We start from the raw sequence: 23,439 nt of genomic DNA on the forward strand, positions 1-23,439 counted from the left end.
TAATGAAGAGCTCACCATTAGTTGAGCAGACATGGTGCTAAGTGATCTGTCCAATAACCTTGTGAGGTGAGAACTATACCCACTTTAAAACGAGGAAACTAAGGTTCTGAGAGGTTAGGCACTTGCCTGAGGTCACAGAGGCAGTGAGCAGAAGGGCCAGGAAAAGAACCCAAGAGGTCTGACTCCACAGCCTGCTCTCCTGGCCCCTGCCGCAGAGATATGAAGAAGACCTGAGACCTGGAGCTGTCAGAGGAGGCCCTCAGACCTGTCCTGGCCGCTACATCCTGAAGCATGGGGGAAGCACTGCAGCCCGAGGGGAGAAGAGGCAAATGGCCTCATGGTGGACCAGACGCTGCGGTACAACGGGATGCCGCCAGGAGGCACGGGAGATGGAGCCCTGGGAGACACAGGCAGGGCCAGACCATGGGGCTTGGTGTGCAGGGAGTCTACACTTTACCCGGGCCCCCAGCAGAACCGTGAGCCTTTCGATCTGTCGGCTGACATGAGTCTCGCCCGTGAGAATGCTCATGTAGGCCCAGGCCACGCTGTAGAAGCTGGGAAATTGAAGACTGGGGAGGGGCCATCACAAAGCCACTGCGCCGGTCCAGTTGGGCAGGAGAGCCTGAACTGGGCAGGGCCAGGAGCTCCTTGGTCAGAATCCGCCCAGGGGAGCCAGGTACAGCTCTCGCAGAGCATCTGACACGGACCAACCCTGGACTGCTTGCTGGGCTGCTCCCCCTCAGGTCTTTCAGGATCCCGTTTCTGAACCAAGCAGACCCCATGGTTCACAAGGCAGCACAGACCACTGGCCAGCAGCCAGTTTCGATCTCTAGTCTCAGTTTCCCCATCTGTAATGCAAATGGATTTAACTAGATTGCACTTTAGGTAGCTTCCTGTTCTGACATTCTGTGAATTCTTTTTATATTAGATTCCCATGGTGTCAGGCAAACGAAACGTCATGGACACATTTGGAAGTTCTGTCCAAAGGCACTGATTTGCTCTTCTTTGGGACGTGTAGGCAGTAATCTTATATAAATTGGAACACTCTCTGAAGAGGTCAGTTTGGCACTGTCACGGTTTGGTTTGTGCGTTAACTTGGCTGAGCCACTGTGCCCAGATGTTTGACCAAACATTACTCTGGATGTTTCTATAAAGGTGTTTTTGAGATGAGATTAACATTTAAATCAGTGGACTTTAAACCAGAGAAAAGCAGTTCCCCTTTGTAATGTGGGTGGGCCTCATCCAATCAGTTGAAGGTCTTATTAGGCCAAAGATGGACTCCCACCTCCTCCAAGCAAGGAATTCTGCCAGCAGACTGCCTGTGGACTGGATCTGAAACTCTTCCCTGGGTCTCCAGCCAGCCAGCCTACTCTACAGATTTTAGATTTACCAAGCCTCCACAATCCTGTGAGCCAATCCTCTAAAATAAATCAGTCCTCTCTCTCTCTCTGTCTGTCTCACACACACACACACACACACACACACACACACACACACACACACACACAGCTGGTTCTGTTCTCTGGAGAACACTAATACCCACACTATTTATCAAAATTGTAAATGCTGGTTATAACCCATCCACATATCAGAATATATTGTAGCCACAGAAAACGATGCAGTCCCTCTATGTACTGACATGGAAAGATCTCCAAGATATATTAATAATAATGTGTATAGTGTATAATCATCTGTGTAAACAACAAAAAAAGTAAAAATTAAAATTCGTATTGCTTACCTGTGGGGGAAAAACTCTCTGGAAGGATAACTAAGAAACTAACAGCAGGGGTTACCTGTTGGAGGAGGGCAGTGGGGGAACTGAGTAATGGGAGACAGGGCAGAGGGGCTTTTTGCTTTATTCCTTCTATATTCTTTGATAAATGCACATATTCTTTGACCCAGCAATTCCACATCCACGTTTACCTTATAAATACACTCCCCCACATGTAAAATGGTATATAAAATTCAGTTGTAGCATCGTTCATAAGAAAATAAGAATGGAGGGACTTCCCTGGTGGCGCAGTGGTTAAGAATACACCTGCCAATGCAGGGGACACAGGTTCGAGCCCTGGTCCAAGAAGATCCCACATGCCGCAGAGCTACTAAGCCCGTGTGCGCCTGTGCTCTACAGCCCACGAGCCACAACTACTGAGCCCGCACGCCTAGAGCCCGTGCTCCGAGAAAAGAACAGCCACTGCAATGAGAAGGCCGTGCACCGCAACAGAGTAGCCCTCGCTTGCTGCAACTAGAGAAAGCGCATACACAGGAACAAAGACCCAATGCAGTCAAAAATAAACAAATAAAATATATAAATTTATATATATAAAAAAAGAATGGAAACAACCCAAACACCCATCAGCAGGAAAGCGGTTAAATAAATCATCCATTTGTTCAAAAAATGAGGCTGCTCTCTCTGTTCTGATGTGGAATGATTTCCAAGTGGGAAAAAGTGAGGTGCAGGACACGGTGTATACAGTATGCTACCATTTGTGTGGGAAGAAAAGTCAAACTCAGTGCCTGTGTATTTGCAAATGCATGAACACAGAATAAACTCATGACAGGTGTTCCCTCTGGGGAGGGGAACTAGGTAAGTGGGGAGTGGGGCGGGAGAAGGAATTACTCTACAATGTATTTTTTGAATCATGGGCATGTATAATCTACTCAAAAGTTTGGAAAATTTCTGAGGGGAAGGGGAGAGGTAGGAGGAGGAGAACTTATGTGCCAGGGTGGTACTGAACACAAAGCATTCATCCACTCCGCATTTTATGATGTTTTTAACCTCAGTTTTCCCTGAACTGATCTTACGAATTCCCACTTTGGACCACGGCAAATTTCACTGAAGACCCAGGGCCCTCACCAAAATCAGGAAGATAATTTTTTTTTTTTTGCGGTACGCGGGCCTCTCACTGTTGTGGCCTCTCCCGTTGCGGAGCACAGGCTCCGGACGCGCAGGCTCAGCAGCCATGGCTCACGGGCCCAGCCGCTCGGCGGCATGTGGGATCCTCCCGGACCGGGGCACGAACCCGTGTCCCCTGCATCGGCAGGCATACTCCCAACCACTGCGCCACCAGGGAAGCCCAGGAAGATAATTTTTGAAGATAAGAGCACTAGCTCTCTGAAAGGCAGGTGACTCTTTAATCCATGCATAGAGACGACCAGATGCAGACCTGTTCTTCAGAACCTTTTTTATTCTTCTAACCACCAGAGAAGGTCAGCTTGAACCGAAACAAGCTGAAATCGCCTCAAAAGGCCCACCTCATTACACACAACAGGGCAAAACCTGAAGTGAAGCCTCAGTTTTTTTCAGAGCAGACCCAGCATGTATTCTTACACAGGTGTCCACTAAAGACTGATCAGCAAAGCACCACCACCACAAACTTACAAACTCCGCTGGGGGCTCCCCCGTGTGTCATTCACGGAGTCCACCTCTTCCTCAGCCATAAATAAGTCCTCGTTCTTTTGCGGGGGAAGGTCATCAGTGCGTATCTTGAGCGATAGACCATTTGTTTACTCTGGAACTTTGAAAGGGAGGTGACTCAACTTATTTCCTCCCCTGCATCTGAGATGCAATTGCTTCTCTGAATATCTAAACCGTGACCTGGGAGATAGGTCGTGGAGGGTCCCTCAACAAAGACTCTTCAGGACCAGCCTATCAGGCTCCTTAAGTACTTAATCCTTTGTTTTTCAGAAACCTTTGCACCTGGGCTCCCAAGAGGCAAGCAGGCCCAAAGGAGCGGCCACAGGCCTGGGAGCGAGCGGCCTCTCTGAGCAGTCACCGGGGAGGAGGAGGGGGAGGGAGGGGGCGAGGTGGAGATGCAGGGGGACAGAAATCAGCTGAAACACTCCATGCTGGTTCTGACTCGCTCCATCTCGTGCAGGAAGCTGTAGAACTGAGGCAAGGTTAATTCTGGGGAGAGAAAATGCAGCTTCAGGTGAGTGTTTCCAACTCCACAGAATCATCCAAGAAAATGAATTTCCACCCGGAGACTTTCTTTTTCTTTTTTGGTTTAGTACCTCTAAGCAGTTCTTGACAGGTAATTGATCATAATAAAGAACTGAAGCCTTAAAAAAAAAAAAAAGAACTGAAGCCTTGAACATAGAAAGTTCTCAGCTCCACAAAAAAAAGGAAGGGGGGGATTTAAAATGGCATTAACTCCCCAGCACAAAAGGATGAAAGGGGGTCATTCAGGACAGTAGACGTGGCTCCTACAGCAAGAGCTTCTTGCTCTTCGATATTCGCCATTCCTACCTCACCCTTTCCCTTTTGCAGAAAGGTCTAAAAGTCTTCAAACTGTGGGGTCTCCAACCTGCTGCTGGCTTATTATTTATGAGAGCAAAGGCAGCAGAATGGTGACTCCACAGCGTGGTTATGACTTTTTCTTCTGGAAAAATGATTGGTGGCGGGCTTCACAAGCCCAATGACTGAAGAAAACATGGAAAAAGGGAAAGAGCTCTAATGGGAATTTGGACTCACCTATGTATAAATTTTCAGTTTGATTTCCTTTCTTAACCACCAACTTTAACTGATCCAAAAAGGAAAAAGAGAAAGAAAACATTTAAATTAAAATGATGGCAACTGGGCAAAGAAACTCCTGAAACTGAACTGTCACGTAAACATCAAAGCATCCAGCATCTCACTTGAGAGTTACTAGGGAGCAGTCTGGATCGTCCACCACCAAAACTTCTAACAATTTCCGCGATTACATGAAAAATCAAACTTTCAAGAATAATATCCCGATCCTATTAATCTGAAAGTAAGCGTGTTAGTGACTACATCTTTGGCTGACCACATTGCTCTGAGATACACAAGGCACTGGATACTAAAGAAACCCAATGTAGATTTAATACCAAGTCAAAAATCTCCCAATTTTCAGAGATCAGGAGAAGACTTACTTGTAAAAAAATACTTCCCAATTTTTCCAGTTCGCTGCTCCCAGACGTCACTGTGACACAAAAGAGAAAACCAGTAAGTGACTGATTGAGGACTCACCCTGAAGACCTCAATCTTGTAAGTTGTACAGCAGAAGCCATGTGGGGGCCAGTATGAGGACAGCAGAATGTGCTTTTCAGGAAGTGAACTTCTTGAGACCCGTGGATAGAAAGAGCTGCCGAATGTTGACAGCGACACAGAGAAGCAAGTGCTGGACCCAACAGTCTTGGGGGACCAAGGACACCTCTTCCCCAGCAAAGTCATCTGAAAGCCTCTGCCACGCAGCCCTACATCACCCAAATGACCCAGGACTGGCTCTAACTAGTTACCTCCAAATGTCCACTCCATATCTATAAGCTGGTTAATCATCAGAGTCTGACCTATGGCCCATCGAGCAAGGGTGGGGGCATTCTGTTTCCACTGGAACAAAAGCAAAAAGCCAAAGTCATAACAATGGGAAAAAATCCCCCCTATTCATTCCGCCCCCAACACAGCATGTTTAGTCTTTACACAGACAGTGGTAAGTGTGCAGAACGAAGGGCTCGGCCTATGTGCACAGATCTGGGGGCTGGGGGGAGTCAAGAGGGGCAGGAGACAATTTAAATGTTTTCTTTCATTCCAAGATTTAATCCAGGTTGGAACAAAAACTGTATGACATTTATATTCAGTCAAATCAGAGGGAAAAAATTAGAGTTGCACTGAATAGTGCTGTTTAAAAGCTACATGTCTGTCATTTGCATGAAACCAAATGAAAAACATTAAGCTGGGAGACGACACATGATGACTGACGGTTTTTCCTTAGTCAGCATTTTCCATTTGTTTCTTTTCATGAAATAAAAGCAAGCGATCTTAATTAACCTTGATTAGGAGGAATTATGATACCTTTTCAGAAAAGTAAGTGGCTTTCTCCTCACTGAGACCTATAAGAGAACAGAAGGAGACATGAACACAGTGAAGGGCTGCAGGGCCTGTCACCCTGAGCAGCCTTGGTGGTCACCTACCCAGAGTTATGAAATCAGCCCGGACCTGCTCAGCTGTGAGACTCTTCTTCAAGGCACCTAGGAGGGAGGGGAGAAATCAGTCAAAGAGGGCAAATCAATCAATCAGCTAGCAGTAAGTATTTAATGGGCACAACCTAAGTGACCAGGATGACAACAGGAATGAGCAGACTCAGCTCCATCTCAGTCCAGTCGGGGAGGAAGGAGCCCCCGAGACCCGGGAGAACGAGGCAGCACATTTTGGGTTTTTTTTTGTGCCACACACGTGTTGGCCCCTCCGGAAAGTATGGATGAGGTCAGAGCCAAAAGAAAAGACTGTATGGACTTGGGGATGGGGCACCTGATCTGAGGAAATAAGGCCACAGACTCCTGGAGCCAAGTGGGGGAGTTCAAGGTCAGACAGGGTGCAGGGGTAACAGCCCGGAGCTGCGTGGTGTGATCCATAACCACTGAACATACGTGGCTCTTCTTATTTATTTTTCTGTTTTTGGCCGCACCACGAGGCTTGCAGGGATCTTGGTTCCCCGACCAGGGATGAAACCTGGGCCCTCGGCACTGAAAGCGCTAAGTCCTAACCACTGGACCGCCAGGGAATTCCCCTCTTTAACTTTTAATGAATTAAAATGAAAGAAAATGTACGATTCTGTTCCTCAGTGCTCAATAGCCACACAGGCCCAGGGGCCACAGCACTGGTCGGGGCAGATCACACACCGTTCCCACCTACATACTGGCCAGCCTGCCGCAGAAGATCAGCCCTCAGGAAGTAAACCCAGGTGGACTAAGCGGTTTGGCCTCTACAGTTCCCAAGTCACTTGCAGAGGGGCTATCAGGACCTCCCCTCAGGAGCCCTGGGAACCCCCCACCCCGTGGGAGCGCTTTGTTCTGCCTGCAGCCTCCCAGTTCCTGAAAACAAACTGCTGCCAGCAATCCGGGCTTCTCAACGTTTAACCCGCAGGCTACAGCCTCGAGTCACGATCTGGCAGCGGCTTTAAAATTTTCCACTTCATAGTCTTCCAGAAGATGACTAATCAAAGAGTAAGAAGACATCCACCACCATCCAGGGAGGGCCCTGAAGTAACACCCTAAACCTGAGCCCCCGCCCCCATCGCACTCCAGAAAAACAATCCTAAAGGCTGTTGTCCCCTGCAAAATAAACCATGTCAACAAAGGGAGGAAATCTTTTATCTGCAAAATCAGACGGAGCAAGGAAACCACCGGGAAATAAAAAAGGCAAGACCCCAGGAAACCTTGGCCATAAAAGCTCTCCAAGAAGGCGGCTACATTCCAGACACTCCAAAGAACTCCTGGCTACCACGGGTGCTGCTCCTTAGTTTATATCCAGTTCAAATCCAATATTCTGTTTGATGATCCCAAAATACTCTGAAGTGGAGACTATTATTGTAACTTTTAATTTACCAGGAAGTTAAAGATCAGAATGATCAAGCTCTTGGGGGAGAAGATTTGGCAAATCCGTAGTCAACGACTGCACTGCCAAGAACTCAACTGCAGCTATGCCCCCAAATACACTGAGATCTACGTGGGCAGCTCTTCAGCAACGTGGGCAGGAGAGATGAAATGTCAGCAACAGTACGTTGGTTTTGGTGCATCCACATAACCGCCTGGGCGCCGAGGTGATTTTGTTAAAACTTAAGTCAGACCGTGTCTCCCCTCTGCTCAAAACCCTCTAATAGCTCCTGTTTCACTCATAGTAAAACCCAAAGCTCTCACAATGCCTGGCAGGATCTGGCCCTCCTTAGAACCCTATGCTGTCTCCCCTCACTTAGCTCTTCTTGTAATTTGCTAGGCAGGTTCCTACCTCCAGGCATTTGCCCTTGCAGTTCCCTCTGCTGGGAACACATTTCCTCAAATACGTACATGCTCACTCCCTCACTTCATTCTGGAATCTGCTTGAATCGCACCTCCTCTGAAAGGATCCCTGACCATTCTTCAAGTATACTTTTCTGCATCGCATTTACAACTACCCAACTTTATGTTACATATTTATTGTCCATTTTCCCACTAAAATGTCAGTTTGATGAGAACAAGGACGTGGTCCATTTTGCCTACTGCTGTGTCCCAAGCTCCTAAAAAAGTGCCTGGCACCATTCATTGGTTGGCACTCAGTAAACACATACTGAATGAAAGGATCCATACAATGGAATACTATGCAACCTTTAAAAAGAATAAGGTAGCTCTTGATGTGCTATATTTGCAAAATATAATTTATATATTTTAATCTATAAATTATATAAATATTATAAATAAAATATAAATTATATTTAATCTATATTTAAATTATTATATATATAATTTAAATATAGATTATATTAAAATATAATCTATATTTGCAAAATATAATTGAAAGAAGAAAAGGAAAGGTAAGAACAGTCTGCACAGTGTAATCCCTTTTGCATAAATAAAGAAGTATATATTATCTATTCTTATTTCTAGCTTTAATTATATCCTTATCTTATAGCTAAGTAGACAGATGTGAGGCATATTTTTTCTGAAAATATCCACAAAAAACTTAAGAGTGGATATCTTTTGGGAAAGGGACTGGGTGGGACTTTTTCTTTGTGTCATTTAAAAATGTTCTAGCTGCACGCTGGTTTTTTTATGTGAAGACAGTAAAATTGTGAGCCATTTTTGTTTTCTTTCTTGTACTTTCTATAATTAAAAAATAAATGTCCCCCACGCCAAGAAAAAAACATTATATGAATTGCTCAGGGCCACAACAGCTGGCAAGTGGCAGAGAAAGTCGCTTACAGGCCAGAGGGTCCCCAAACCCAGGCTCTTTCCACTCCAGGTCATTCTGAGATGCTGTCCCAGGCCACGCCTTGACAGTGACTGACAACAGAGGCTACCAAGCTGCAGGGGCCAGAGCAAGCTCTCCGTCCTGATGTCACCTCATTACCTGGGGCAGGCAGGAGCCATACTTTAGAAATATACATATGTATATATATATTTGCATTGTGCTAGGCCTCAAGCCCTTAGCTTCTTTTTCAGATTTTTCCTTTGGTGATTCCTTTGTCCTAAGCGCAAGACAGGCCTGCAGCCTTGACCCTATGTCAGATAGAAAACTCTGAACTCCAGGCCTGGAGTCACCAGAACACGTCACTAGGGGAAATCTGAGAATGTCCTTTAAACACAGATAACCATCTGGGATGGTTTATAAAAGTCCTTGAGCTCCACTTTTCATTGGAACAGTTGCCTTAGGCAAACCCCCACTGCCATCAAATAGGACGGGTGACAAGACAGAAGTGTATGTGAGGGTGAGGGTTTCAGGAAACAGTTGGAAAATTAGCAAACACTATTCTTCCAGCCAAAATCTATGTAAGTTTGTTCAGTATAATAAGGGAAGCCCAAGCAACAGAACTAAGCCTTGGTGAAGAGCCCTGGAGGAGGAAGCAGATGGGAGAGCACAGTGAGCCCCATTCATTCAGTCATTACTGACCCTGAAGGCTGACCAGCTGAATCCACCCCTGCGAGGTTCACGGGGAAACAGAGGTCACGGTCACTGTACACAGATGTACCTGGACCCTGGAATACATCAATGAACTGAACAGGCAACAATCTCTGTTCTCCTGAGGCTCACAATCTTTTGGGAGGAGAAAGACCAAAACAATAATGGAACAAGTAGGTAAGCCATATAGAGTGTTATTGAAAAGTGCCACAGAGAAAAGTAACAGAGCAGGGTAAGGTCAGGAACCCTGGGGAACTTAGTTCAACATTTGATTAAATACCATTTGTGACTATTGTTCAGTGCTGATTATTCCTTTTTTGGCCCAGCCAGACAGACTCCTTTAGGAGTGGGGAAAGGGAGTTATCACCTTTTCTTAAAAAACAACCAGTTACTGAGTACCCACAAGGGCCAGATATCTTGCAATGTATTAAAGTAAAAACCACTTAAATTATGGCCCTACTGTGAAGTTATCTGTAATCTTTTCTAGGAGACAACTCATGATAATGACAATCAATCGTCATACCAGCGGCAGTGTAGCTACCACTCATTACTGAAGCAAGCGCTTTACATTTATCTTTCTCCATTTTTTGGGAAGAAATGTTTTTTTTAAATTTTAATTTTTAAATTATTTGATTTTAAGTTTTTTGGCTGCGCCACACAGCTTGTGGGATCTTAGTTCCCCGACCAAGGACTGAACCTGGCCCCGGAAGTGAAAGCGCGAGTCCTAACCACTAGACTGCCCTCTTTCTCCATTCTTGCAACAATGTATGAGCTACTAGTATTAGCTCCATTTTATTCCTGAAGAAACTGATTGTCAGAGTGGTTAAGTGATGTGGCTCAAGGTCTCAGAGCTGTGAAGGAGCCACAGTGACAAGTGAGCACACAAGGGCCACCTAGGAACCGAATGCAAGGTGGGGCCCTATTGGGATCCAGATGAGAACGCCACTTACAAATAAAATGTACGAGACAATGGGGAAGTCTGAACACTGACTGCATATTTTTTTTTTTTTTCTGACTGCATATTTTAATTTTAGATACGATAATTGCACAGCGACTTGATAAGGGGGAAAACGTCCTTTATCTTTTAGAGATACATAACTAGGAACTGAATGAACTGAATGAAACGATATGATATCTGAGATTTGTTTAAAAATAGTCCAGTTTGGAGAGCCATGAGGAGAATTAGTGGGGCACAGATGAAGCAATTCATCCATGGGATGATAAAGGTTGATCTCAGGTACTTTTAAGAATTACATACTAAAAAAAAAAAAAAAAATTACATACTAAGTAGTAAAAGAAAAACATTAAAAACAACAACAAAAAAACCCAAACCAAAAACCCCACAAGCTTTGAGCTAATCAAGGGAGGTTCTAGCAGCAGCTTTTCCACTGTAAGATCTTAAGTAAGTCACTTCCCCTCTCTAGGGCTCTGTTTCTTTATCTCCAAGACAAAGATCAGACTAGATCAGCACTTTACAAAGCTTTTACTTGACCCTCCCCCTGCCCCCCTCCCCCCCTCCAAAAGAAGAAGAGGTCCATGGTTAACTGTTTCACAGATACTGGTTAAGCAGGTTGCTTTACTGCAGGACTTTTCAGAGCCTGAGATATGTTAATGTGTGTGTGAATCTCCAAGATTCCAAGGCTGGGGGGTGCGGGGACAGTATTTTATGACCCTGTCTGGCCACTGAAGTCTTTTCTGGACGAAAACACCAATCTGGGGAAGACTGATCTGGAGAGTTCTCGAGGTCCTTTCAGCTCTAACAAGGCTGCACTTCTACAGTGAGGTCTTACTGCACAAGCAGGACCAGGATGAGGGAAGGGGACGAGAATGAGGGCCTTACACGTCAGACTAGATTGGGGAAGGCCTTGAATGCCAAGTTAAGGACTACAGAATTTATTATGCAAAATAAACAGCTGAGAGGAACAGCAGGGTCCAAGGATCCAAGTTGTACTATACTCCAGGGCAAACTGGAAACTGGGATGGGGGAACAGAAGCGGAGATGTTGCTGCCGTAACAAGGCATGAAGGGCTAAGAACTTGTTCTGGGATGGCAGCCTTTGGGACTGAAAAGAAAATGGCACATTGGGAATTCCCTGGTGGTGCAGTGGTCAGGGCTCCATGCTCTCACTGCCGAGGGCCCGGGTTCAATCTGTGGTTGGGGAACTAAAATCCCACAAGCTGTGCAGTGCAGAAAAAAAAAAAAAAAGGAAAAGAAAATGGCACATCAGGCCAAGGGATGAGGAAGAGGCCAAGAGACTTACAAGCTACCTCAGCTGCTTAGGAGATGCTCTGGAAGAAATGGAGAATTCAAGCAGAAAAACTCTGCAGGAAGAGAAAAGTCAGATTGCATGAGAACAAAAAGAAGAGTAAAAGAAATTCTTGAGAGCTACTGAGAAGTACAGCAAACCTGAGACTTCGATTCTAGAACTTGAAAAGCTTGAAAAGCTTTGGGACATTAAATAGTCAAGAGGTGAATTCAGATCCTCTCCATTAGATGAAGGAAGGAATATTTTACCTGATGATCTGATATCGAAGCAAAGGACTGAAATTAACTGAACAATCAATAAATAATGTTGAAGTTCGGCAAGCACTGTACTAACTCATTTATTCCTAATGCCAACACCATAGACTGCTCTTATTATTCCGTTTTTCAGATAAGAAACTGAGGCGCCAAGAGGCTGATTTGTCCAAGGCCAAATAGCTACATTAGGTGATATGACCAAGACTCAAATCCAAGTGAGCTTGCAAAGCCGACCCCTGGAACTCAGCATACCTCAGTGTTCTCTGCATCTATAGAAAGCAGTCTGCTATAAACATTGATAATCAATCCTGCTTGAAGAATATACACCCAGCATCCCCTGGGAGGATCACAGGGTCTCCCAAGTTCAGCTCAACTCACCTAGCATGTACTAAAAGCTCCTGCTCTATGTCTTCACTTTACTTGTGACTGTGGCTTAGGAAAGTAGTACAGACAGGCCCCTGACTTCAAAGAACTGTCTGTTAGGGCCACGAGACAGACACACACAAAACAGCACGATCAACAGAAAACAAAATGATTATAGTCCAAAATGAGAGCTTCAGATAAAAGAACCTATCTCGGTTGTTGAGAGGAAGGGGAGCTCACCATGGACTGAAATGGTTTGGGAAGACTTTCTGAAAGAGGTAGAACAGAGGCCGGAGTGCTAGGATTAGGAGGGATTAAGGCAGTCTGGCAGGATGGAATGTGGTGGGGAGCAGAGATGAGAAGGACAGGAAAGAATGGAGGCAGGGACACCAGACAGAGATCTCCTGAAAAACCAGTATCCACAACAGCTCACAGGTTTCCCCATTCCTACAGGTGTAGGCTAGACAATGAGAATAAAGAGAATAAGTACTCCTGGTTCTGCACTCTGGGCACCTGTCCTACGAAATGCTCACATAAGTTGAGAACATAGATTTCTAAGGACGTTCACTGCGATATTGTTTCTAAGAGTGAAGAGTCAGAACTAAAATGTCCAGCAACAGGAAATGGATTAACTAAAAGAAGATACATTCAGTCCAAGGTACACTGCAGTCATCAGAAGAATGAAGTTGATGTGGAGAGATCTCCTTGATGTACTAGGTATGAAAAAATGCAAGCCGCAGAGCAATTCTATGGTTTATTACCATTTTATATATAAAAATATAAAAAGATATACACTGGACTTCCCTGGTGGCACAGTGGTTAAGAATCTGCCTGCCAATGCAGGGGTCACGGATTTGAGCCCTGGTTCGGGAAGATCCTACATGGTTCAGAGCGGCTAAGCCCGTGCACCACAACTACTGAGCCTGCACTCTAGGGCCTGCGAGCCACAACTACTGAGCCTGCATGCCACAACTACTGAAGCCCACACGCCTAGAACCCATGCTCCACAACAAGAGAAGCCACCGCAATGAGAAGCCCGCGCACCGCAACGAAAAGTAGCCCCCACTTGCTGCAACTAGAGGAAGCCTGCGCACAGCAACAAAGACCCAACGCAGACAAATATAAATAAATAAAATTAAAAAAAAAAAGGATATACACCAAAATTATACTCTGATTATTCCTAGAGACAAGAGTGGGATGAGAGTAAAAGGGGATTTTCCCTTTGACTCTCCAGAGCTCTGCAGCTTTAAGTTTATAATGAAAATTTATTCCTGTGTTAAAAAGACTGCAAGTTCCCATCCAGCCTTGTAGTTCTCATGCTTTAACCTGCCATGAGGGCAAAGAATGCAAGAACTGCACAAACAGAGGATCATAAAATTTCACAGCTGGAAACCTCAGGGATGTTCTGATCACAAGACACGGCAAAGGAAAGGATCTGCACTAAGATATAACAGAAGGCCCAACAGGAACAAACAAATCAAGCACCCAACTTTTAATGCACCTTTGCGCTCAGATCTTGGGAAGATCAGCTTATTACTGATTTTTAAAATATGCAAACTGGGGATGCTGTTTTATCTCCTCTCCTCTTTTATTCATTCCTTAAGACTGGGCTCAAAGGTCATGTCTCTCTTTAAATAAAATTAACTTTTAATTAAATTGCCAAATTAATTCTTGCAACTTTTTAGACAAGACATAGCTAAAAATAAACAATTAAAACAACCTGCAGTCCTACTACCCAGATAGAGCCACAGTTAACTTTTTTTTTAATGCAAAAATAGGACGGTGGCAGGCAGTATTAAACAGAATACTGTGAAAGGTTTTCCATATCATTACATTTTCCTCAACAGCACCTTTTTAAATTACTACATAATTTGAAAAATAAGAACAACCTTTTGCTGAGGTACTGTGCTAAGCATTTTATTTACATTATCTTAATTAATCTTCAAAACAACTCCATGCGCACACCAAAAACAAGCTTAGATGGAGGGGAACAACTGCTGGGGGACGGTTGTTGCCAGGGGTTGAAAGAGATCAGGTACTTAGCCAAAGTCACACTACTTATCAAGGCCCAGACTCCCACTCAGGTCCTACTAACTCAAACTGAATTCTTGACCACCGTGATGCTCCCCTCTAACAATGGACCTCAACTCGTTACACCAATTTCCAGCTGCTGGGTAATTTGATTGCTTCTAATTTTTCTCTGTCACAAACAGTGCTACTACGGACAGCCCTACAGCTCAACCTTTGTGATCACCTCCCTTCTGACTAGAAACTTTCTCTGATTGCTCTAAGGCAAACCCTGCTTCTCAAACTATCTGCAGCAAAAGACTTATCTTTTAAATTTTTCAATCCATCACGGACTGACATTTTTGTAAAATACAATGAAAATTAATTCCTAGAACTATGAAATGAAAAAACACATACAAAATATACGGCCCAAATGGTTACAATGGTCAATTACATGTTTATGTATTAGTTTACCACAGTTTAAAAAAAGCCCCATTTAAAAAAATTAACAGACTGAAGAGACTTCGTCAAATTGTCATAAAAGTTTCTAAATTCTTACTCTCAGTTTCTGCACCTATCACGTAGAGGACCAGATAAGTCTGGGCATGGAAGCTGGGATGCAGACCACAGTTACACTCTCCTATGGCTATCTGTTTACCTGGCTTCCCTTCCTAGACTGCAGTCCCGCCCATGTCTGGTTCACTACCAAACGGTCTGGCTCAGTGCCCAGAGCACACTTGCCAACTTGGTGGATTGAGGGAATGTTCAAGTAATGTCTCTGGCCTTGGCTGCCGGGAGAGGCTACTCACCATTTGGAACCAGGAGAAGGCTCTTCACGATGCTTCTGAGGGGCCCGAGACTGATCTGGTTGGTGGTGGCAAATTCAGAGAGCTGAGCCAAAAACCTTTCCACCTGCAGAGAGGGGACAACACAAACCAGGCTGTCACTTTCTAAGCATCTCAGGACTGTAGGCCCACACTCGGGAACGCTCCTTAACACAAGATACTTTACCTCTTTTGGCTCAGTTAGGAAGTGGAAGAGTACTTCCGTCAGGGCTGAGAACTTCTGTGAAGAGAACACAGAACATCAGTAAAATTCTACTCCTGGGTCAGTGTTCCCACATCCCATCCTACTACAGCCCCTTAAGAGAGAAGAGGAACACACAGATGTTGATACCTGTTTTGATCATCTTAAAGTTACAAACATTCATAATTTGAAAATATGTAAGCACACCAATGTTCATTGCAGCACTATTTACAACAGCCGAGATGCGCAAGCAACCTAAGCGTCCGTCAACAGATGAATGGATAAGGAAGATGTGGTATGTATATACAATAGAATATTACTCAGCCATGAAAAGAATGAAATCTTGCCATTGGTAACAACATGGATGGATGTAGAAGGCATTATGCTAAGTGAAATAAGTCAGAGAAAGACAAATACCATATGATCTCACTTATATGTGGAATCTGAAAAACAAAACAAACAAAAACAGACTCACAGATACAGAGGGGAGAGGGGTGGGGTATGAAGTGGGCTAAGGGGATTAAGAGGTACAAACTTCCAGTTACAAAATAAATTAGCCACAGGGATGTAATATACAGCATAAGGAATATGGTGAATAATACTGTAATAAGTTTGTATGGTGACAGATGGTTACTAGACTTATGGTGATCATTTCATAATGTATACAAATGTCAAATCACTGTGTAGTACACCTGAAACTAACATAATATTGTATGTCAACTATATTTCAATTAAAAAAAAGTTACAAATATTCACAATACCCACCACCAGTGTCAATCTATCTGTAACACTATATTGTCTGAAAAACTCATATATCTTATTGGGATACTTAGGAGATACATATTGAGAGATGGTGAGTGTATGCACACATGTTCACACATACATCTCAACGGTCCAAATACCACCCCTCCGGGCTTCCCAGGTGGCGCAGTGGTTGAGAGTCCGCCTGCCGATGCAGGGGACACAGGTTCGTGCCCCGGTCGGGGAAGATCCCACATGCCGCAGAGTGGCTGAGCCCGTGAGCCATGGCCGCTGAGCCTGCGCGTCGGGAGCCTGTGCTCCACAACGGAAGAGGCCACAACAGTGAGAGGCCCACGTACCGCAAAAAATAAATAAATAAATAAATAAATACCACCCCTCCAACACCTCCCCCCACACAAGACCTGAAAGGGAAAATCACTGGAACATTCATAGCAGTTACTTTTTTTTCTTTTCTCTTTTTGTTTATACTTTCACATACTTATTATTCAAACATGTCAATTCAAATATATAATTTCTCCCATTTTCACCCTCACAAATGGTAACATATTATATGAACTTTTTCTCTACCTTGCTTTTGAAAGCAGTTACTTCTGTGTGGCAAGATTTTAGATGATTTTTATTTTCTTCTGTTTTGTCTATCCATGTTTTCTGGGTTTCCTTCTCCCACAATAAACATCTTGTTGAGTATATGACAAAACAGTAAAGTTTAACATGTTATTATACACTGTCTTAGAAGAATCTCTTATTCTTTTGTGCATGTGAACCTCTTTATCAGTACCGTATTATTAAGAACTGAATAGATGTGTGTCCCCAAATTCATATGTTGAAGTCCTAACACCAAACACAGGGTATTACTGTATTTGGAGAGAGGGGCTGTGAGGAGGTGACAAAGGTTAAATGAGGTCATAAGGGTGGGGCGCTACTCGCATAGGGCTGGTGCCCTTGTAAGCAGAGGAAGACACCCCAGAGCTCTCTCTGTGAGGCACAGGTCATGAAGACACGGCGTGAAGGCAAGCCAGGAAGAGAGCTCTCACCAGGAACTGAATCTGGTGGCACCCTGATCTTGGAATCACCAGCCTCCAGAACTGTGAGAAATAAATCTCTGCTGTTCAAGCTGCCCAGTCTGTGGTATTTTGTTACAGCAGCCCAAGCAGACTGAGACACACGTCATTACTTTCCCATGTTCCCTCCCAATGGACACAGTGTGTGTGGCATAGTGGGGAAAATCAACACACAAGAGTTTAAAAAACCCAGATGTGAATCATTGTTCTGCTGACCACCCAATGTGACCCTGGGCAAGTCACTCAGCCTCACTGTGATTCAGTCCTCATTGGGAAAATGAAGGTAATAGTACATAGCTTCCAGAACAGTACTAATTGGCACATGCAAAGCCTCCAGTACAGCGCCAGGCTAGAGGCTAAACCAACGGCAGCAATTACCACAGCTACAATTAAAGTCACTATGCCAATAGAGCCACCTTCCTGAAGCAAGATAACATTTAAACAAAGATTAGATACTTCAGCTCAGAGCCCCCAAAGCTATACGTGTAATATGACTGTCAAATGCATCTGCCCTTTTTCCCATGACACTAAACGCCACGTAAACCCCTGGCAAGGTTCTGTATTATTCTAAAATGTATTCTATTTTAAAACATAAAACTAGCGTTTGAAAATATAAAATACATGCAGAAGGTTTTAAAAAGACCCAGCTAACATAAAAGAATATAAAATAAAATGTCTTGCTCCCTCCCTGCCCCCTCCCACCTTAGTCACACTCCCCAGGGTAGTTACTGCTAACACCTCTGTGGCCTTCCCATCATTTTATTTTCATTTAATTTCTTTTAAATACAAATGGGATCATACGGAACCCAATCCCTACACCTCACCTTTTTTTCACTCAGTTACATCTTAGAGATCAATCATGTCAGCAGATATAAATCTACCCAGTTCTTTTAACAACTGCATGACACTCAACTGGTAAAGACTTAGCATAATTTATTTCCCTAGAAATGAACATTAGTGGGTGTGTTTGTTGGTGTTATATAAACGATGCTGCAATGAATATCCTCCCACATTTCTTTGTGACATGTATGTCTATAAGGTATATTCTTGGGAATTCCCTGGAGGTCCAACGGTTAGGACTCTGAGCTTTCACTACCGAGGGCCCAGCTTCAATCCCTGGTCAGGAAACTAAGATCCTACAAACCTCACAGTGCGGTTAAAAAAAAAAAGATATATTCTTAAAATGCACCCTAGGTCAAAAGGATATATGCATTTTTTATGTTGAGGTGTAGTTCAAGTACAACATTATATAAGTTCCAGGTGTACAACACAGTAATTCATAATTTTTAAAGGTTAGATTCCATTTATAGTTTTTATAAAATATTGGCTATATTTCCTGTGTTGTACAATATATCCTTATAGCTTATTTATTTTATTTATTTTTATTTTTGGCTGTGTTGGGTCTTCATTGCTGTGCGCAGGCTTTCTCTAGTTGCAATGAGCGGAGGCTACTCTTCGTTGCGGTGCGCAGGCTTCTCATTGTCGTGGCTTCTCTTGTTGCAGAGCACGGGCTCTAGGTGCGCAGGCTTCAGTAGTTGTGGCATGTGGGCTCAGTAGTTGTGGCTTGCGGGCTCTAGAGCTCAGGCTCAGTAGTTGTGGCGCACAGGCTCGAACCCGTGTCCCTTGCATTGGCAGGCAGATTCTTAACCACTGAGCCACCAGGGAAGCCCTTTATAGTTTATTAATGTTTTACATAATAGTTTGTACCTCTTAATCCCCTACCCCTATCTTGCCCCTCCCCCCTCCCCTCTCCCCACTGGGAACCACTAGTTTATTTTCTAAGATATATGCATTTTAAATTCTGAGAAAATATTGCCAAATTGCCTTGCAAAGAAGTTGCACAGATTTACACTCCCACCACCCAACGGCATAGAGGTGTCTGCTTTCTCAAAACTTCATGGATATTCCATGGGAACACTTTAACCAATGCTGGTCCAGGGGCTGTTTTTCTGCAGTATTTGTGATATTGGGTATCAACCTTGCCCAAATGCTGATATAGTGAAAACAAGAACAGTCAAGACTGGCTTGAGAATGTGTCCTCAAACTGTGTTTTCCTCTATTTCTTTCATTTCTATTTTTATTTTATTTATTTATTTTTTTTGCTGCAGATCTGTGGAACTGTCAGATCTTTGGCAAACCGTGTTTGCTATGCCACCTGGGGCCTTTTAAAACATGGGGTGACTGAGAAGGCCTCCAGTTGCTTTTCCATTTCCAGGCCTCAGCCTAGCACTCAGCCTCGGGCTCCTTGTGTGGTCTCATCCCGGCCTCTCAAGAGGGGCCTCAAGCTACTGTGGTCTGTAGGCTGTTACCGACACCCATCCCTATCTCCACTCTTCCAAAACCTCCTTATCCTCAAAGCCCTGCCAAGATACCAGGACACTCCCAACAAGAAAGGGACCTACCCAAATTCTTAAGTTCTGAGGCTCCCTCTTGGAACCTCACCTGGGGGCACTTAGAATTTTCAATCTTGATAAGGAACACAAACCTGTCTTAACAGAGAAGGTTCCTCCTCCAGCTTTGTATGGTAAACTACACCTTAATTATTGTAAGTGCACAGTAAGTATTTGTTGAATAAATCTTCCCTAAACACTTTCCCCATTCTTTGCCTTTGTACCTGCATAGCTGTCTCTCCCTGGAATGCTCACCTGCTCATGAATATCCATGAAATCAAAATCTTAACTACTCTTACCAGTTAAACATATGAAAAGATTCTCAAGATCATTCCAGATAAGAAATGCAAATCAGCAAAACAAGGAGATACCAATTTTTCACTTATCAGATCTTCAAACTAATAGTCTGATGACACCAGTGTTGGTGAAAGTAACAGACATGCTTGCACACTGTTGAGAAGATAAACTGGGGCAACCTTTCTGGACTGTAACTTAGCAAAATCCATATCTACTTTTTTTAAATAATCTGACCCTTTGACCTAGTAATTCCACTGCAAGAAGTATACCCTTCAGAGATGTTCTAAAAAGTAAACCCAGACACACACAAAGCAGTTTGTTGACAGCATTGTTCTTAAAAATAAAAAACTGAAAGCAACTTAAGTGTCTATTAATAGGGGACTGGTTAAATTATGTTAGATCTGTTTCAAGGAATATCACACTCCCTTTTGTGTAAAAAAAGTTTTGAAAGGATACCCATACATACGATGGCAGATTGCAGATTTTTTTTTCTATAAAGATACATGAGAAACTATCAAAATGATTTCTGGAGACAAGAGAAATAGGTGTTTTTTAATTTTATACCTTTGAATACTGTCTGAATTTTCTAACTGTGTGTGTTGCTAGGTGAGAGACTGTAGACCATTTGTTTTCTTCTTTATATTTTTCTGAATATCCTCTCATAACCACTCTACAAGTGATTTTTTTTTTTTTTAGTGATTACATTACCTAGGACTGTCCACGGCATCAGAGAGCACATGCAGATCCACTCAGTGCTGTACCATGTCTCCATTTTCCAACCTGCCCCAGCAAATCACAACTTCCCCAGCACAAGAGGCCTCATTCATCAAGCCTTTTTAAGTCTCACTGGGTTTAGTGGCTATTTGGTGCACAGTAGGCATTCAGATAAATACCCACCGAATAAGCAATAAATGGTGATGCCAACGTTAATACAATGATTCTTTTTCTCCTTGAGGCCTGGGCCTCCGACTTCAAAGTTCAGCTAACAGAGTGGCTACTCAGAGAAGTTTGATCACCCAAGTAAAGGGGGAAAAATGGCCCAAAGGACTCTGGTAAGTTGCTCATCAGGAAAAAGCTTTCTGTATTAAAAACAAAGGTAAAGGTTTAAAGAGCGTTTCAAGGTTAGAAAATGAGTCCAGCTCTGACCTTAAAGGAGGTGGATTATCTTTAGAATACCAAGTTGGAGGTAACCTTAGAGATCATACAATCCAGAAACTTTAAAAAAAGTTTTTTAGCAGCAGAATCTTTTTTATTCTCCAAATGGAAATCTTTCAGAAAGCCCCAATACATAAACAAGTAAAAGCTAAACTACCTGATTGGGGAGATCACCTACAAAGCTCTAGTCTAGTGTGTTTAATTCCCCAGGATCTGAAGTCAGGTGTCCGGTCCTGAATTCCTGGCTCCACCACTTCCTGGTTGACTGCCCTTAAACAGGTCAATTGATTCCCCTGAACCATTTTTTTTATCTGTGAAATGGGAATGGTAATAGTACCTGACTCCTAGGGTGGTTGCAAGAACTCGGTGACTTAATACACATAAAAGCACTTAGAACTGGGCTGTAAAATACAGTGGCTGCCAGCCATGTGTGGCTACTGAGCACTTGAAAAAGGTTAATTTCAGATGCGCTTTAAAATACACACTGGAATCAGAAACCTCAGTACCAAAAAGTGAAATATGTCACTGATATATTTTATGTGGGTTACACATTGAAATGATAATATTCTGATATAGTGGATTACAGAAAACACATTATATTCATTTCCTGCTTCTTTTGAATTTTTAAATGTGGCTGCTAGAAAATGTACAAGTAGACCTGAGGCTTGCAGTTCATTTTTCTTGGACACTGAAGCCGTAGAACATGACTGGCATTACAATTAGTGTTACTTCATGAGAAAACAATAAGTTGTGAGGATGCTGAGATGAAAGACAGGGGCCCCACCTCCTGGGAAGTTACAACCCAGTGGGGGAAATAAATGCACCTTTGCTGTGGTGGTGAGAAGTGACATTTTAACTTGCTTAATTTGTCTGACTTAGTGGTATGAAAGGGACATCCCAACCAGCACAGGAGCAGGAAGACGTCAAGGTTGACTGGAGGGCACCTGCAGCCTGAATAGTGAGAAAAAGCCTTTGCCAGCTCCACTACCATCAAGGAACCGCCCTCTACTGTGTAGGGTACATAGTTTCTTTCCTTGGGGACTACCAGTATCTCCCTTAATTGGGGCGGATGGGAGTGGCGACGAGGACAGGATGTCATCGCTTGCCCACAGAGCCATTCTGGCCTGGCCATTACCTACACACACATCCCACCCCCGATGACCTGCCCCCACTCCAGGCTCCTTCAGCCTCCTCGAGATGCTAAGACACCCCCTGGCTAAGTCTCCCTAAGATCCCCGGCCTTCCTACAAAATGTCTCAGTCCCTCGCCTGGCCCACCAAATTCCACGGCTCCCCCAAACTCCATCAGCCTCCCAAGGCCCTTAGTCTGTTACTTCGGTTCTCCCAACTCCCTTCGGCCTCATCAAGACCCCCCTCAGCCCCCCTTCCAGGACCCTGCAAACTCTCCTGGTTCCCAGGACTCCCAGAAGTCCCCCAGTTCCATTTCTGGGTCCCCGAGATCCCCCTGGGATCCCTCAGCTTGGCCTTAGGCTTCCCGAGATCCTTCGGCCCTCAAAACTGGCCTGAGACCCCAATTCCCCTCAGCCCCTCCCCGAATCCCCCGCTACCGCCACAAAGCACAGCGGGCGGCTGCGGCCTAAACCGCCATTCCCTCCGGGGCCCCCGCCCGGATCCCTCGCCGCGGTCGCCCGGCCCACCTGCGCGCCCAGCTGGTTCAGCTGCTGCATGTCGCCGCCCACGGCCTCGGGCACGGGGTCCTGCGTGCAGTGCAGGCGGCCCATGGCGTCCGCTCGGCGCCGCAGACCCCCAGCTCCCGCGCCTCCCCGGACTTCCTCCTTCGCGCCGCCGGCCTCGCCGCGCTTCCGCAGCCGCACTTTCGCCACGGGCCGCCGCCGCCGCCGAGCTCCTCTCGGACCGGTTCCGGGTGCGCCCTCACGAGCCGCTGACGCGCGCGGACCCCGGGTGGGGCGGGGCAGGGGCGCCCTCGCGGAGCCCTGGTACCCGCGACCGCTATGCCCCGTCCAGGACGCTGAGCAGCACAGCGGTGAAACGCGGGATTCCCTGCGTGATCTCCCCCTGGGCTCAGAGCTTGGCCTCTCGGAACCGGCTTCACTATCCGTAAAATGATCCCGGGGGTGGCGCCTTAAATGCGCTCACCCTCTTAAAATGTTTAGAAGATAGCCTGGCACACTGGAGGTCCTCAACCAATGGCTAGCTGCTATCATTAACATCGTTACTATGCATCAGAAGATATTTAGGGCATGCCTCCTAGATGCCAGGCACGGGGGATGGAAAAGTGAACAGGCAGGCCAAGTGTCTGTGGAGAGCTTGGGTCAGAGCAGAGCAATGAAAGCTCAAACTTGGGCTTGCACCAGCATCATCTGGAGGGCATGCCAATTTCTGGGCCCCACCCCCAGAGTCTCTGATTAGAAAAGCCTGGAATAGAACCTGAGAATTTTGCATTTCCAACAACTTCCCAAAGACCAGAGTTGGAGAAACTCTGGAGT

The 23,439-nt window shown here is 44.7% G+C and overlaps 1 protein-coding gene across 1 annotated transcript; it reads right to left on the reverse strand.

Moving 5' to 3' along the window:
• Positions 1 to 2,608: 2,608 nt before the first annotated feature.
• COMMD7 (COMM domain containing 7) lies at positions 2,609 to 22,785 on the reverse strand. The gene is made up of 9 exons (XM_082857641.1): positions 22,630 to 22,785; positions 15,293 to 15,346; positions 15,091 to 15,193; positions 5,932 to 5,988; positions 5,813 to 5,850; positions 5,260 to 5,350; positions 4,894 to 4,943; positions 4,475 to 4,523; positions 2,609 to 3,907 (listed from the first exon to the last, which is right to left on the reverse strand). Exons 1-9 carry the CDS (start codon positions 22,711 to 22,713, stop codon positions 3,831 to 3,833), a joined length of 603 nt encoding a protein of 200 aa, XP_082713767.1. The 5' UTR covers positions 22,714 to 22,785; the 3' UTR covers positions 2,609 to 3,830.
• Between the last annotated feature and the right edge of the window lie 654 nt (positions 22,786 to 23,439).

The sequence above is a fragment of the Leucopleurus acutus genome, assembly GCF_964270905.1.
Source record: "Leucopleurus acutus genome assembly, chromosome: 16".
Classification (NCBI taxonomy): Eukaryota; Metazoa; Chordata; class Mammalia; order Artiodactyla; family Delphinidae; genus Leucopleurus; species Leucopleurus acutus.